Here is an 11989-nt window from a genome sequence, read left to right as displayed (position 1 = left end):
TCTCTCTCTCTCTCTCTCTCTCTCTCTCTCTCTCTCTCTCTCTTCTCTCCTCCATATCTCTTTTCTCCCCCCCCCTTTTCTCTCCTCCCCCTTTCTCTTTCCTCCTGCCCCCCCTCTTTTCTCTCCACGCACCCGAGTACACAGGAGGCAGGAGGGGTCATAACTCAGCACAACACGGAGGAGACACTCATTAGGGAACTCATAGCAGGTCTTATATTGAGTTACACCCTCACGCGGGACCCTCATTAACACCCTGGAAGACTTCAACACCAAACACCTAAACTGTCTAATTAACGAGTCACCTTAATCGCGTCAACGCCACCTGAATCCACGTGTGATATGGAACCCAGGAACTCTTTAATGTCGAGTCGAGAATGATAACCTTTATACCACACCAAAAGTAATACTCTCTCTATAGACACACACACACACACACACACACACACACACACACACACACACACACACACACACACACACACTCACTTCCCGCCCCCCGTACATCCGTCAAACAAAAACAAAAGCGGCAATAAGAAAAAGATCCAAAGGAAAGACAAAACATGAAAATGGTTTTTGGTGAAGTGTGAGTGGACCGTAACCCTGAGATACTGATACACTTACCCTGCCCTGCCCTGCCCTGCCCTGCCCTGCCCAGCCCAGCCCAGCCCTGCCCTGCCCTGTAGCCCAGCCCAGCCCAGCCCAGCCCAGCCCTGCCCAGCCCAGCCCTGCCCTGCCCAGCCCAGCCCAGCCCAGCCCTGCCTGCCCTGCTCTGCCCCTGCCTGCCCTGCCCTGCCCCTGTCTGCCCTGCCTGCCCTGCCCTGCACTGCCTGCCCTGCCCCTGCCCCAGCCCTGCCTGCCCTGCCCCTGCCCAGCCTGCCCAGCCCAGCCCTGCCCTGCCCAGCCCAGCCCAGCCCTGCCCAGCCCTGCCCAGCCCAGCCCTGCCCTGCCTGCCCAGCCAGCCCTGCCCAGCCCTGCCCTGCCCTAGTGTGTCTCTGATGGCTCACCGAAGCCTTCCTCAAACAGTCTCTAGCACCTCTCTCCTTCTCCTCGATTGAAATTTGAAGTTTTCCACGGAGAGCAGCTAGTTTATTGTGGTGTGGTGATGGTGTGGTAGTGTGGTGTTTAGGAGTGGTGTGGTGTGGTGATGGGTGTGTGGTGTGGTGTGGTGATGGTGTGGTAGTGTGGTGTTTAGGGAGTAGTGTGGTGTGGTGATGGTGTGGTAATGTGGTGTGGTGATGGTGTGGTAGTGTGGTGTTTAGGGGAGTAGTGTGGTGTGGTGATGGTGTGGTGTGTGGTGTGGTGATGGTGTGGTGTTTAGGAGTAGTGTGGTGTGGTGATGGTGTGGTGATGATGTGGTAGTGTGGTGTTTAAGTGGTGTGATGGTGTGGTAGTGTGGTGTTTAGGGAGTAGTGTGGTGTTTAGGGAGTAGTGGTGTGGTGATGGTGTGGTAGTGTGGGTTTAGGGAGTAGTGTGGTGTGTTGATGGTAGTGGTGTTTGGGGAAGTAGTGTGGTGTGGTGATGTGTGTAGTGTGGAGTTTAAGAATGTGTGGTGTGTGATGGTGTGAGTGGTGTGGTGTGGTGATGGTGTGGTAGTGTGGTGTTTAGGAGTGGTGTGGTGTCGCTCCTAACAAACAAACAAACAAACAAACAAGCAAGCAAACAAACAAACAAGCAAACTAACTAACTAAACTAACCTAACTTTTCGGCTAAGTCTGGACACGCTCCCTCCCTCCCCCCCAGCCCACACGTGCCTACACAGTCCTCATTAATGCATCTTATGACTAACTCTTGCTGACCTTAGGGTGAATATTGTAGTTGTTGTTGTTCCTTCTAGTGATGTTTTAGTTGTTAATATTTACCTTGTTATCGTTGTTTGTTTACCCTGTTATTGTTCTTTGTTTACCCTGATTTTGTTGTTTATGTTTACCCTGTTTTGACTTCCATAGCAACCATGGGGGGAGGCGATTGGTTGGTGGTTGCTAGGTGAGAGGTGACGTCACTTATTTAGCGACCAAAAGCCAATCAAATGTAAGGGTGGTTGCTAAGGACGCCAAAAGTGGGTGGAGCTTATAGTTGATGAAAGAAGAAAAAGCAGTAATGAAAGAATGAAGGAATATGAACAGTGGCACACACACACACACACACACACACACACACACACACACACACACACACACACACACCAGAGCCTAAAACCAGGTATATAAATGACAAAACAAAATGACGTTGAGAATAAGAAAAGAACAGAATGGTTGAGAATTATAATGATAAATACAACAGTGTCTAATGATGATGATGACGATGATGATGATGACAATGATGATGATGCAAGTGTTTGGCCAATAGTCTGTGTGTGTGTGTGTGTGTGTGTGTGTGTGTGTGTAAGATGAAGGTCTGGGTAAAGACGACCACAAGATTCCAGGTGTGTGTGTGGAGGACCTCGAGGATGAGGGGGAGGGAGGGAGAGAAGAGTGGGGATACCATGGAGACAACACGGGCTCCATGGCTCATGTTGCTTCCCAGGACAGGTAGAAAAATATAAGAATAAAATACACCAATTATCCCACCGCGGACATATACATACATACATACACACATATCTACAATACATACATACATATACATAATTATACAAACATACATATCCACACACACACACACACACACACACACACACACACACACACACACACACACATACACACGATAACCCGTTACTCAGTGCAAATTGGATGTAAAAACTATATATATATGTTGTTGTTGTGCTGATGGGTAAAGCCTTTGTGTATAGCCGACATAAAGATTATAATTGTTTCGTTACCATTCAGGCTGTTGGGTTAGTGTTTTTGTTCTTTGTTTTGTATTGGTGAAGCGGGGGTTTTGTTTTTGTTTTTTTTTGGTTTTTAATTCCGGCTCGTGTAAATTATGGATGAGTTGAAGTTTTGTGGATGTTTTTGTTTGTGGTGTGTGTGTGTGTGTGTGTGTGTGTGTGTGTGTTTGTGTGTGTGTGTGTGTGTGTGTGTGTGTGTGGTCTTCATCACAAATCACACCAAAAATCACCAACTTGCAAAAATCACTTACAATCAAAGCCCACAATCACCTCCAAGAACCCTGAAATAAACAATGCCAGATACACCAACAAGAGTGTCCAGGGTATTATGACCGTCCCTGTACACGTTAGCGTCTACCCACACCACCCACCTCCCCCCTTCACTCCTTCAGACACAAACAAACGGTGAAAATAATACTTGCAGGTGACCGACCCCGGCAGTTTCACGAGCCATTTACCTGTAAAGAGAAGAGACAAGGTGTTTAATTAGACCAGGTGTGTTCAATTAGACAAGGTGTGTTCAATTAGACAAGGTGTGTGTTTAATTAGACAAGATGTGTTCAATTAGACAAGGTGTGTTCAATTAGACAAGGTGTGTTTAATTAGACAAGGTGTGTTCAATTAGACAAGGTGTGTTCAATTAGACAAGGTGTTCAATTTCAACTCCGTGTGACCAGGTTCATATGTAATTCAACACAGGTATACATTAAGATGATTACATAACAGCCGTCACAACGTTATGGGTGAGATACATTTAATACAATTCAAAATACAATACCTGAGACAGATGTATAGGAATTCAATACACTAGCTAAAACAAACATAAGTGTTACCTCCATATACCGGATTTATCTTTCCATACAGTCCGTTAAATGGAGGTTTCACTGTATAAACAATCTAAAAGACGCTATATCAATAAACTAAATACATATAATATTAATACAATCCCCTCCAAAATACAATTAATACAGTATTAAAAAATAAATACATCGTCCACACCTAGGGTATACAATGGTGAGGAAAATACATCTGTGACACGATTTAAAAGGACTAATGATAATACGCGGAATAGCTCAGGTTAGGTTAGGTGGGAGTGGTGACGGTTGAAGACAGGTGTGGGGAGGACCTACCTGTGCGACTGACAGGTTAATGAGTGTGACTAGCCGACAACAGGTGTGGGGGGGAGGTTACCTATAGAAGGGCTGGCAGATTCAGATGAAGTATATGAGAGGGGAGGACCTACCTGTAGATGTATGGGGGGGAAGACCTTACCCGTAGAAGGGCTGGCAGGTTAATGACGTGGGGAAGGAGGACCTACCTGTAGAAGGGCTGGCAGGTTAATGACGTGGGGGAAGGAGGACCTACCTGTAGAAGGGCTGGCAGGTTAATGACGTGGGGAAGGAGGACCTACCTGTAGAAGGGCTGGCAGGTTGGCAGGTACTCTAGGCCAGCCAAGTCTCCTCAAAGTCTCCACATTGTAGTTGTTATTGTTATTTATCATGTTGTAGTAGTGGAGGTCCTTACCACCCCCGGGGCTGGCTGGCGGACTCCTGCCCACCATCCTGTTGTTGTTCTCGTTCATGTTGTTGTTGTTGGTGGTGGGTCATGTTGTTGGTGGTGGAGGTCATGTTGTTGGTGGTGGAGGTCATGTTGTTGTTGTTGAAGAGGATGTTGTTGGTGTTGTTGTAGAGGATGACGTTATCAGTTGAGGCGGGGGCCATCCCTGGCAGTGGGCATTGTGGTGGTGGTGATAGTAGTGTGGCTCTCACTGTTCGAGGTCGCCATGGTGGTAGTGGTGATCACTCTATGGTGCTAACTGGTGATGGTGGTAGCAATCACACTACCCCCGTCTACACTGTCGTTACTGATTGTGGTTGTAGTGATCGCCGTACTCTTGCCACTGCTGGTGATAGTGGTGATAGTGGTGCCGATGGTGCTGGTGATCAAGCTACAGTTTCCCCTGATCATGAGGCGTCTAGTCGTCACAGGCACCAGGACCCAGTGCCAACAGTGCCACTCAAAAGGCGTGTCACCGTCACCCACCACCACCTCCCTCTGAGCTGCTGGGTCGACCTGACCTGCCACAGTCCTCACCACGCAGCCACATGTACAGTACTTCTCCACAAATTGTACTCGCTATGTACTCTACCTCAATGTACTATGTCCGCATATATGTACTTTTCTATAACATCGTATTTACTGATTACTACACCTGTACTTAATCAACTCACCAGCTGTAAAAAATTAAGAAACTAAATCACTTTACCAACACATTACAAGCGCCCCCCACACACACACACACACACACACACACACAACCCACACACAAACACACACACACACACACACACACACACCACACACCACACACACACACACCACACACACAAACACACACACACACACACACACACACACACACACACACACACACACACACAACCACACACACACACACACACACACACACACACACACACACACACACTATCTCCTTCAAGGACACAACAATAAAGGAAAAACTAAACGAAACAACTAACTTTACCACATCACAAAAATACACAAACTCACCCCCCAAATATTATGCCCCAGAGAGGATTAAGGAAACTACTAACTTTTTTTTTACGTGACACTCCGGCCAAGGCGTAACCCCCGCAATGACGTCACCCACTCCAGCCAAGGCGTAACCCAGCAATGACGTCACCCACTCCAGCCAAGGCGTAACCCCGCAATGACGTCACCCTCCGGCCAAGGCGTAACCCCCGCAATGACGTCATCCACTCCGGCCAAGGCGTAACCCCGCAATGGTCACCCCTCCGGCCAAGGCGTAACCCCGCAATGACGTCACCCACCCACTAAAATAAACAGGGGGTAGAGAGCCGAACCTGCGGATTATCTATACACACCACCGTCTGTAAAATACACCTCTGGGGGAGGGGGTGGGGGAGGGAGTGGGGAGGGGGTGGAGATGCCTTGATAAACAGACATCAGCAGCTGTCATATACGTGATTTGGTGATTTAACCCCTTAGGTACGATAACATTCCTTTAGGTCGAATGAAGTTAGGTTAGGCTGCATTAGTTTTGGGTTTAGATTAGGTTAGGTTAAACAGGATTGGGTTAAGGTTAAATTGGGTTGTGTTAGGTTAAGTTAGCGATGAAATGGGTAAGGCTGAGTTGGCTTAGATTAGATTGTCGTATACTCAAGGGGTTCAGTTAAGTCGGGTCATGTTAATGTTAAGCTAGACCTTGGGCTGTGACCTCGAACCTTGACCCTACCGTGACCTAGCTGATACTGGCACTGAAGCCCTGGTATTACTAAGTCAGACGGTGTTGTGCCCGGGCAGTGTAAAGTTGACCTGACATTGTGTTGGCACTCCTAAAAGATATTCATGAGAAATATTTATATGTACTGTATACCACAGACTCCCATATAACTTAACCTAACCTAACCTAACATAACTTAACCATAACCTAAATTAACCAAACAATAACCTAACCTAAGCTTACCTAAACTAACTTAACCATAACCTGACCTAACCTAACCATAACCTAACCTAATCATATTACCACCAGCTTGCAGTGTGAGTCAGTACCAGTCGCGTGTGTGTGGTAGGCGACTGTCAAGACCACGTGACTGGCACCCTGGGTTGACTGTCTCTCCCTATATATGACTGTCAAGACCACGTGACCGGCACCCTGGGTTGACTCTCTCTCCCTATATATGACTGTCAAGACCACGTGACTGGCACCCTGGGTTGACTGTCTCTCCCTATATATGACTGTCAAGACCACGTGATTGGCACCCTGGGTTGACTTGTCTCTCCCTATATGTGAATGTCAGATGCACGTGACTGGCAACACAATATTTCTACACCATAAAAGAGAAAGAAGCTATCACCATCAACACACCATACACATCACACTACACACACCATACACATCACACCAATCACATACCAGACGCATCATACATCACATACCACCCACACCATACACTACACACATATAACACTACACTACACACATCACACACCATACCACCCACACCATACACTACACACATCACACAAGCACCACACCAATCACACAGCACCACGCCCCCTGGCTGAGCATCTTGGTAGCGCCACACAAAATCAATATAGAGCAAAGTGGGTGTGGTGGGTGGTGGTGGTGTGGGGACAGCCAGCCTCCACTACACACACCACACGGTCAGGTCATCCTCGACTTTGGGGGGGGGTCAACTGGATGTGGGGGGGGGTAGTGTCGTGGGGAGAGGTGCGGGGAAGGGGGAGAGGGAGGGGGGCGAACGGGCGTGGCGTGGTGGCAGCAGTCTAGCGGCAAGCGGCGGCACTCGGCAGTAACGTTGCCTTAATCATTCACGCGGCCCGCCACCTTGCCTAACACCACCACCACCAGTACTGTCCACACGCCACCAGCGATCGACAGCGCCTGGCGTTATATACCCCACGATCATGTGCCACTTAAACAATACCTCGTCACCACCACAAGCGATCATGAACAGTGCCTGGCGTTCTAACTCCATCCCGCATGTACACTCACGATCAGAAGTTCCTTTATACGACCATCTGAAACTGTATGTACCGAACCCTCATGAGACACTGCGGGTAGACGAGCAGTTCACAGACTCGGGCGTGTACAGGGGCTTTCGTTCGCGACAATGCAACAAAATCATTATCAAGGGTTATAAAAAAACTCTATCGCCTCCTCTGTGTGTGTGTGTGTGTGTGTGTGTGTGTGTGTGCGTGTGTGTGTGTGTGTGTGCATAAAAATTACAAAAAAACAGCATCATTCCCCAGCTATAAAAACCCACACCACACGCCAGCAGGAAGCCAAGATATTGCCAAGTGTTCCGGGAATTTGACCCACGACCGTAGACACAGCAAATGTTAAGAGAGCGTAAAACTCTACGGGTTAAATTGTCACATAAAACACCTTATATAACCCAATGAAATTAACACAGGTGGTGAAGGTGTTAAAAAAAAGGTTAATTTATATCTGAAGACTCTCTCTCCTCCTCTCTCTCCTCTCTCTCTCAATGCTGTGTAAACAAACTCTACGGGCGGGAGTGTTAATCTTTCGCTCTACTCACAGTCCAGCAGGTGTGTATAAGATGTATAACAGGTGTGTTACCGAGTATTGACAGATGTGTGGGTGCATAGTAGGTGCATAGCTGGTATTTAGTGTGCATAGGTGTTCGAAAGATTTATCAGGTGTGACAGGTGTGTAACAGGTATTTGGAACTATTTTGGCAGGAGTGTAGCAGGTGTGGCAGTTGAACTGAAGGTGTGTGACATGTTAAGTTTTGTAAGTGTGGAGACAGGTTTGGCAAATGTGTTACAGGTGTTTGGTACAGGTGTGTGGGGTCAGTAAGTATGGTACGTCCCTATCCAACCTAAAACACAGATTACACACGTGACTCTTGGCTTCCGTCTCAGATTTGGAAAGAATTCGAGTCACCAACCATTATCACACTAAAACATATTCCAGCACGCGCGCGCACACGCACGCACACACGCACACACGCACGCACGCACACACACACACACACACACACACACACACACACACACACACACACACACCTACTACTACTACTCTGCTGTCACTCGGAATCGAGTATGACGATCATCCACCTATGATACAATGATATGAGTTATTAAGGATGTCACCTTCGTTGGTGAGTTCTGAGGTGACTCGAGAGGCCGATACGGGACCGGCAGGGCCGTTCACAGATGTTGCACGCGTGTAGGGCTACATCTAGTGCGGGAGGGGCGGCGACAACGTCTTTCCGGAGCTGGTGCTTGTCTGCCTCGGTACTGCAGTCGGGCTAACTCTAAAGTATTGACACCTTCTCGTGTGGTGCTCCTCCAAGCGTTACGGTGTGAGGTGATCGTCTCCCAGGTGAGGGGGTCGATTTGGCACTTTTTCAGGTTTGTCCTAAGACTATCCTTATACCTCTTCAGTTGTCCGCCGGCGTTACGTCCACCGTTCGTAAGGTGACTGTAAAGTAGCTACTTTGGCAGTCTACTGTCGTCCATGCGGGTAATATGGCCCGTCCAACGCGCGCGCGCACACACACACACACACGAGCTGCTGGTGGCGTCATACAGAGTCATATATATTCTTACTGTGGCTTTATGTAGTGTGTCATTAGTCCTATATATAAAACGTGACTTACGACATTACTTGAAGATCTAGGTGTGTGTGTGTGTGTGTGTGTGTGTGTGCACGTTTTGTTTTCACCCGCATAAGGTCTAGTATTACATAAAACAAAATGACATAGCCGGGACAACTGCAACAACAACCACCACCACCACCACGCCCTAAGCACCAAGAGAGATCGGGGCACCCCTTCCTCAGGTGATCACACACACACACACACACACACACACACACACACACACACACACACACACACACACACACACACACACACACACACACACACACACACACACACACACACACACACACACACACACACACACACACACACACACCAAGGTATTCTCAAAGGCCCCCAACGTTAATTTTCACCTAACAGGAGATGTGGGAACGTGTCCAACCACCCAATTCACCTAACAGCTGCTATAAGAAGATGGCGCTGAGACTATACAATAGGAGGTACTAGCCTGTATTCCTGTGTGTGTGAGAGAGAGATCACCCTAGTGCCCCCCCCTGTTCTTTTCTCTTCTTTGTTCATATAAAAGACATAAACACACAAAGAGGGAGAGGGACAAGAGGAGGAGGAAACAGGAGATAATCCCTTCTGGCCCACATCTCCCCCTCTCCCTCCCTCCCTAAATAATCACCCACACCCCCCTGTTAACAATCACCCCTACACACCTTAACAAGTCCCCTAGGATTATCACGAGGATTTTTTTTGAGCCAGTGGGGGCCGGTCCGTCTGGCCCGGGTCAGCCGCTGCTGCTCACGCCTGGCCGGGTCAGCTCAGGTCAGCTCAGCCCGGGTCGGCTCAAGGCCGGGTCGGGCTCGGTCACATTTTACACTTTATCCCCCCCGAGGGTAAATAATCCCGGCCCATCAAGCTTCAACGTTAATAAAACAACAGGTGAGAGTTCTAGGTACTTCAGGTGTAAACATTACCACCATAGACAATAACTGTGTTGAATAATCTTTGTTTACACCGTGACCGCCACAACACACACACCCTTGATGGTCTGGCACCTCAGCTTACTTCACCTGAGATTTGAGACTCTGTTGATAACCTAACCTAACCTAAATCCTAACTTAACCTAACCTAACCTATTTTAACTTAATCTAATCTAATATAACATAAGCTAATATAATCTAATCTGATCAAACTAAACCAAACTAAACCAAACCAAACCAAACCCTAACCTAACCCTTTTTCAGGTGAGAGAAGAGCACAACAAATCAACAAATATGGCGGAGACATTAACACTATAGAGATCAGCTTATTAATTATTCATACGCCTCTCTCTCTCTCGGGGTCATTAAGGAGTGAACACAAAACATAAATCTTGCTCTGCAAAACACGCAACTTTTAAAAACCAATTCAGGGGTGGGGGAGGTGGGGGAGGGGGAGGGGGGACACAGAACCACACCTCCATTTTTTTCACACACACACACACACACGTATTTTTGCAACTGCGTAATATAAATAAAACACAAATGTGGATGTCCAAACGTGTTTTTGTCGGAGAGGGTAGAGGGGGAGAGAGGAGAGGAGAGAGGTGGGAGGGGTGATGGGAGAGGGGAGGGAAGAGGTGGGAGGTTGGAGGAAAGTGAGGGGGTGAGTAAATGTGTGGGGTGGGTGGGAGGAGAGAGGGAGTGGGGAGGGGAGGAGGGAGGGGAGGGGGAGGAGGGAGGGAGGAGGAGGAGGGAGGAGGTGGGGGAGGAGGGAGGGGAGGGAGGGGGAGGAGGAGGGGAGGAGTGGGGGAGGAAGGGAGGGGTGGGGAGGAGGAAGGGGAGGGGTGGGGAGGAGGAGGGGAGGGGTGGGGAGGAGGGAGGGGAGGAGTGGGTAGGGAGGGAAGATATAAAAAATATTCTTATTCAATACAACGAAACTAGGCCACACGGGTAACATATCTTGTGTGTGTGTGTGTGTGTGTGTGTGTGTGTGTGTGTGTGTGTGTGTGTGTGTCAGGCAACAGAGCGCCATGGACCACAAACCGTACACAGGATATCGACCCCAAATTAAAGTTCCTAGCACCTTCCACTTCCCCTCATACACCTGTCACACACCTGTCATACACGTCATATGCCGTCCACATCCTCACACACAACTGTCATACACCTGTCACATACCTGTCATACACCTGTCACATCTGTCATACACGTCATATGCCGTCCACCTCCCTCACACACCGGTCAGTGCCTTCCACCACCCCCCATACACCTGTCACACACCTGGCATGCCGTCCACCTCCCTCACACACCTGTCAAAAATTGTAATACACCTGCCATACATCTGCGCACCACACTCACACACACGTCATACACCGTGTACGTACATGAGCATATCTGTGCATATCCCCCCATGCCAATACGTGTACGTTTTCTGAAAATCCATGTGTACATTTGTGCCGTTTAGGAATGATCGTGTGTGTGTGTGTGAGAGAGAGAGAGAGAGAGAGAGAGAGTCTTGCGGGAGGTGTTATATTCTGTCTTCTCTCTCTGGGAGGGCATGGAGGGGTAGGTAGTAACATATGGTGTCGATCACGGGTGGGCAGATGTGGGTATAGAAGAGTATAGATTAATGGGGGGAGGACAAGGAAGGTGGGTAGGGTGGGTAATGGTCAGGCAGAGAGAGATCTGGGGAGGAGGGAAGGGTGGGTAAGGGTGGGCAGCGGAGTAGAGATCAAGGGTCACATCCTAGCGTAAAACATTGATAAGACCACTCCACCGACGCTGCCTCTCTCTCTCTGCTCGATATACCTCAGTCCCCCACCACCCACCTGACACAACAACACACACACACACACACACACACACACACACACACACACACACACACACACACACACACACACACACACACACACACACACACACACACACACACACACCTGTTCTCACACAATTGTCTTCCCCCCCACACACACACCTGTCCTCTACACCTGTGCACGGTTGTTCCTGTACGCCCATCATAT

General features: G+C 48.6%; 1 protein-coding gene across 17 annotated transcripts in view; it reads right to left on the bottom strand.

Moving 5' to 3' along the window:
* Positions 1 to 11989, bottom strand: part of LOC121876871 (liprin-alpha-4-like) — a 126069-nt gene that overhangs the window by 68086 nt on the left and 45994 nt on the right. The window contains exon 1 of one of the 17 annotated variants that reach the window (XM_042382382.1): positions 4242 to 4873. The exons of the other annotated variants lie outside the window; for them this stretch is intronic. Within the exon in view, the coding sequence (XP_042238316.1) occupies positions 4242 to 4412 (171 nt within the window). The 5' untranslated portion in view covers positions 4413 to 4873. Of the gene's footprint in view, positions 1 to 4241; positions 4874 to 11989 lie in introns of those variants that run through there. 17 annotated transcript variants of the gene reach the window in all.

This window comes from Homarus americanus, unplaced genomic scaffold (genome assembly GCF_018991925.1).
Source record: "Homarus americanus isolate GMGI-L3 unplaced genomic scaffold, GMGI_Hamer_2.0 scaffold50281, whole genome shotgun sequence".
In the NCBI taxonomy this organism is placed as follows: domain Eukaryota; kingdom Metazoa; phylum Arthropoda; class Malacostraca; order Decapoda; family Nephropidae; genus Homarus; species Homarus americanus.
The sequence above is the reverse complement of the archived record's forward strand: the minus strand, read 5'-3'. Positions and strand labels throughout refer to the sequence as shown.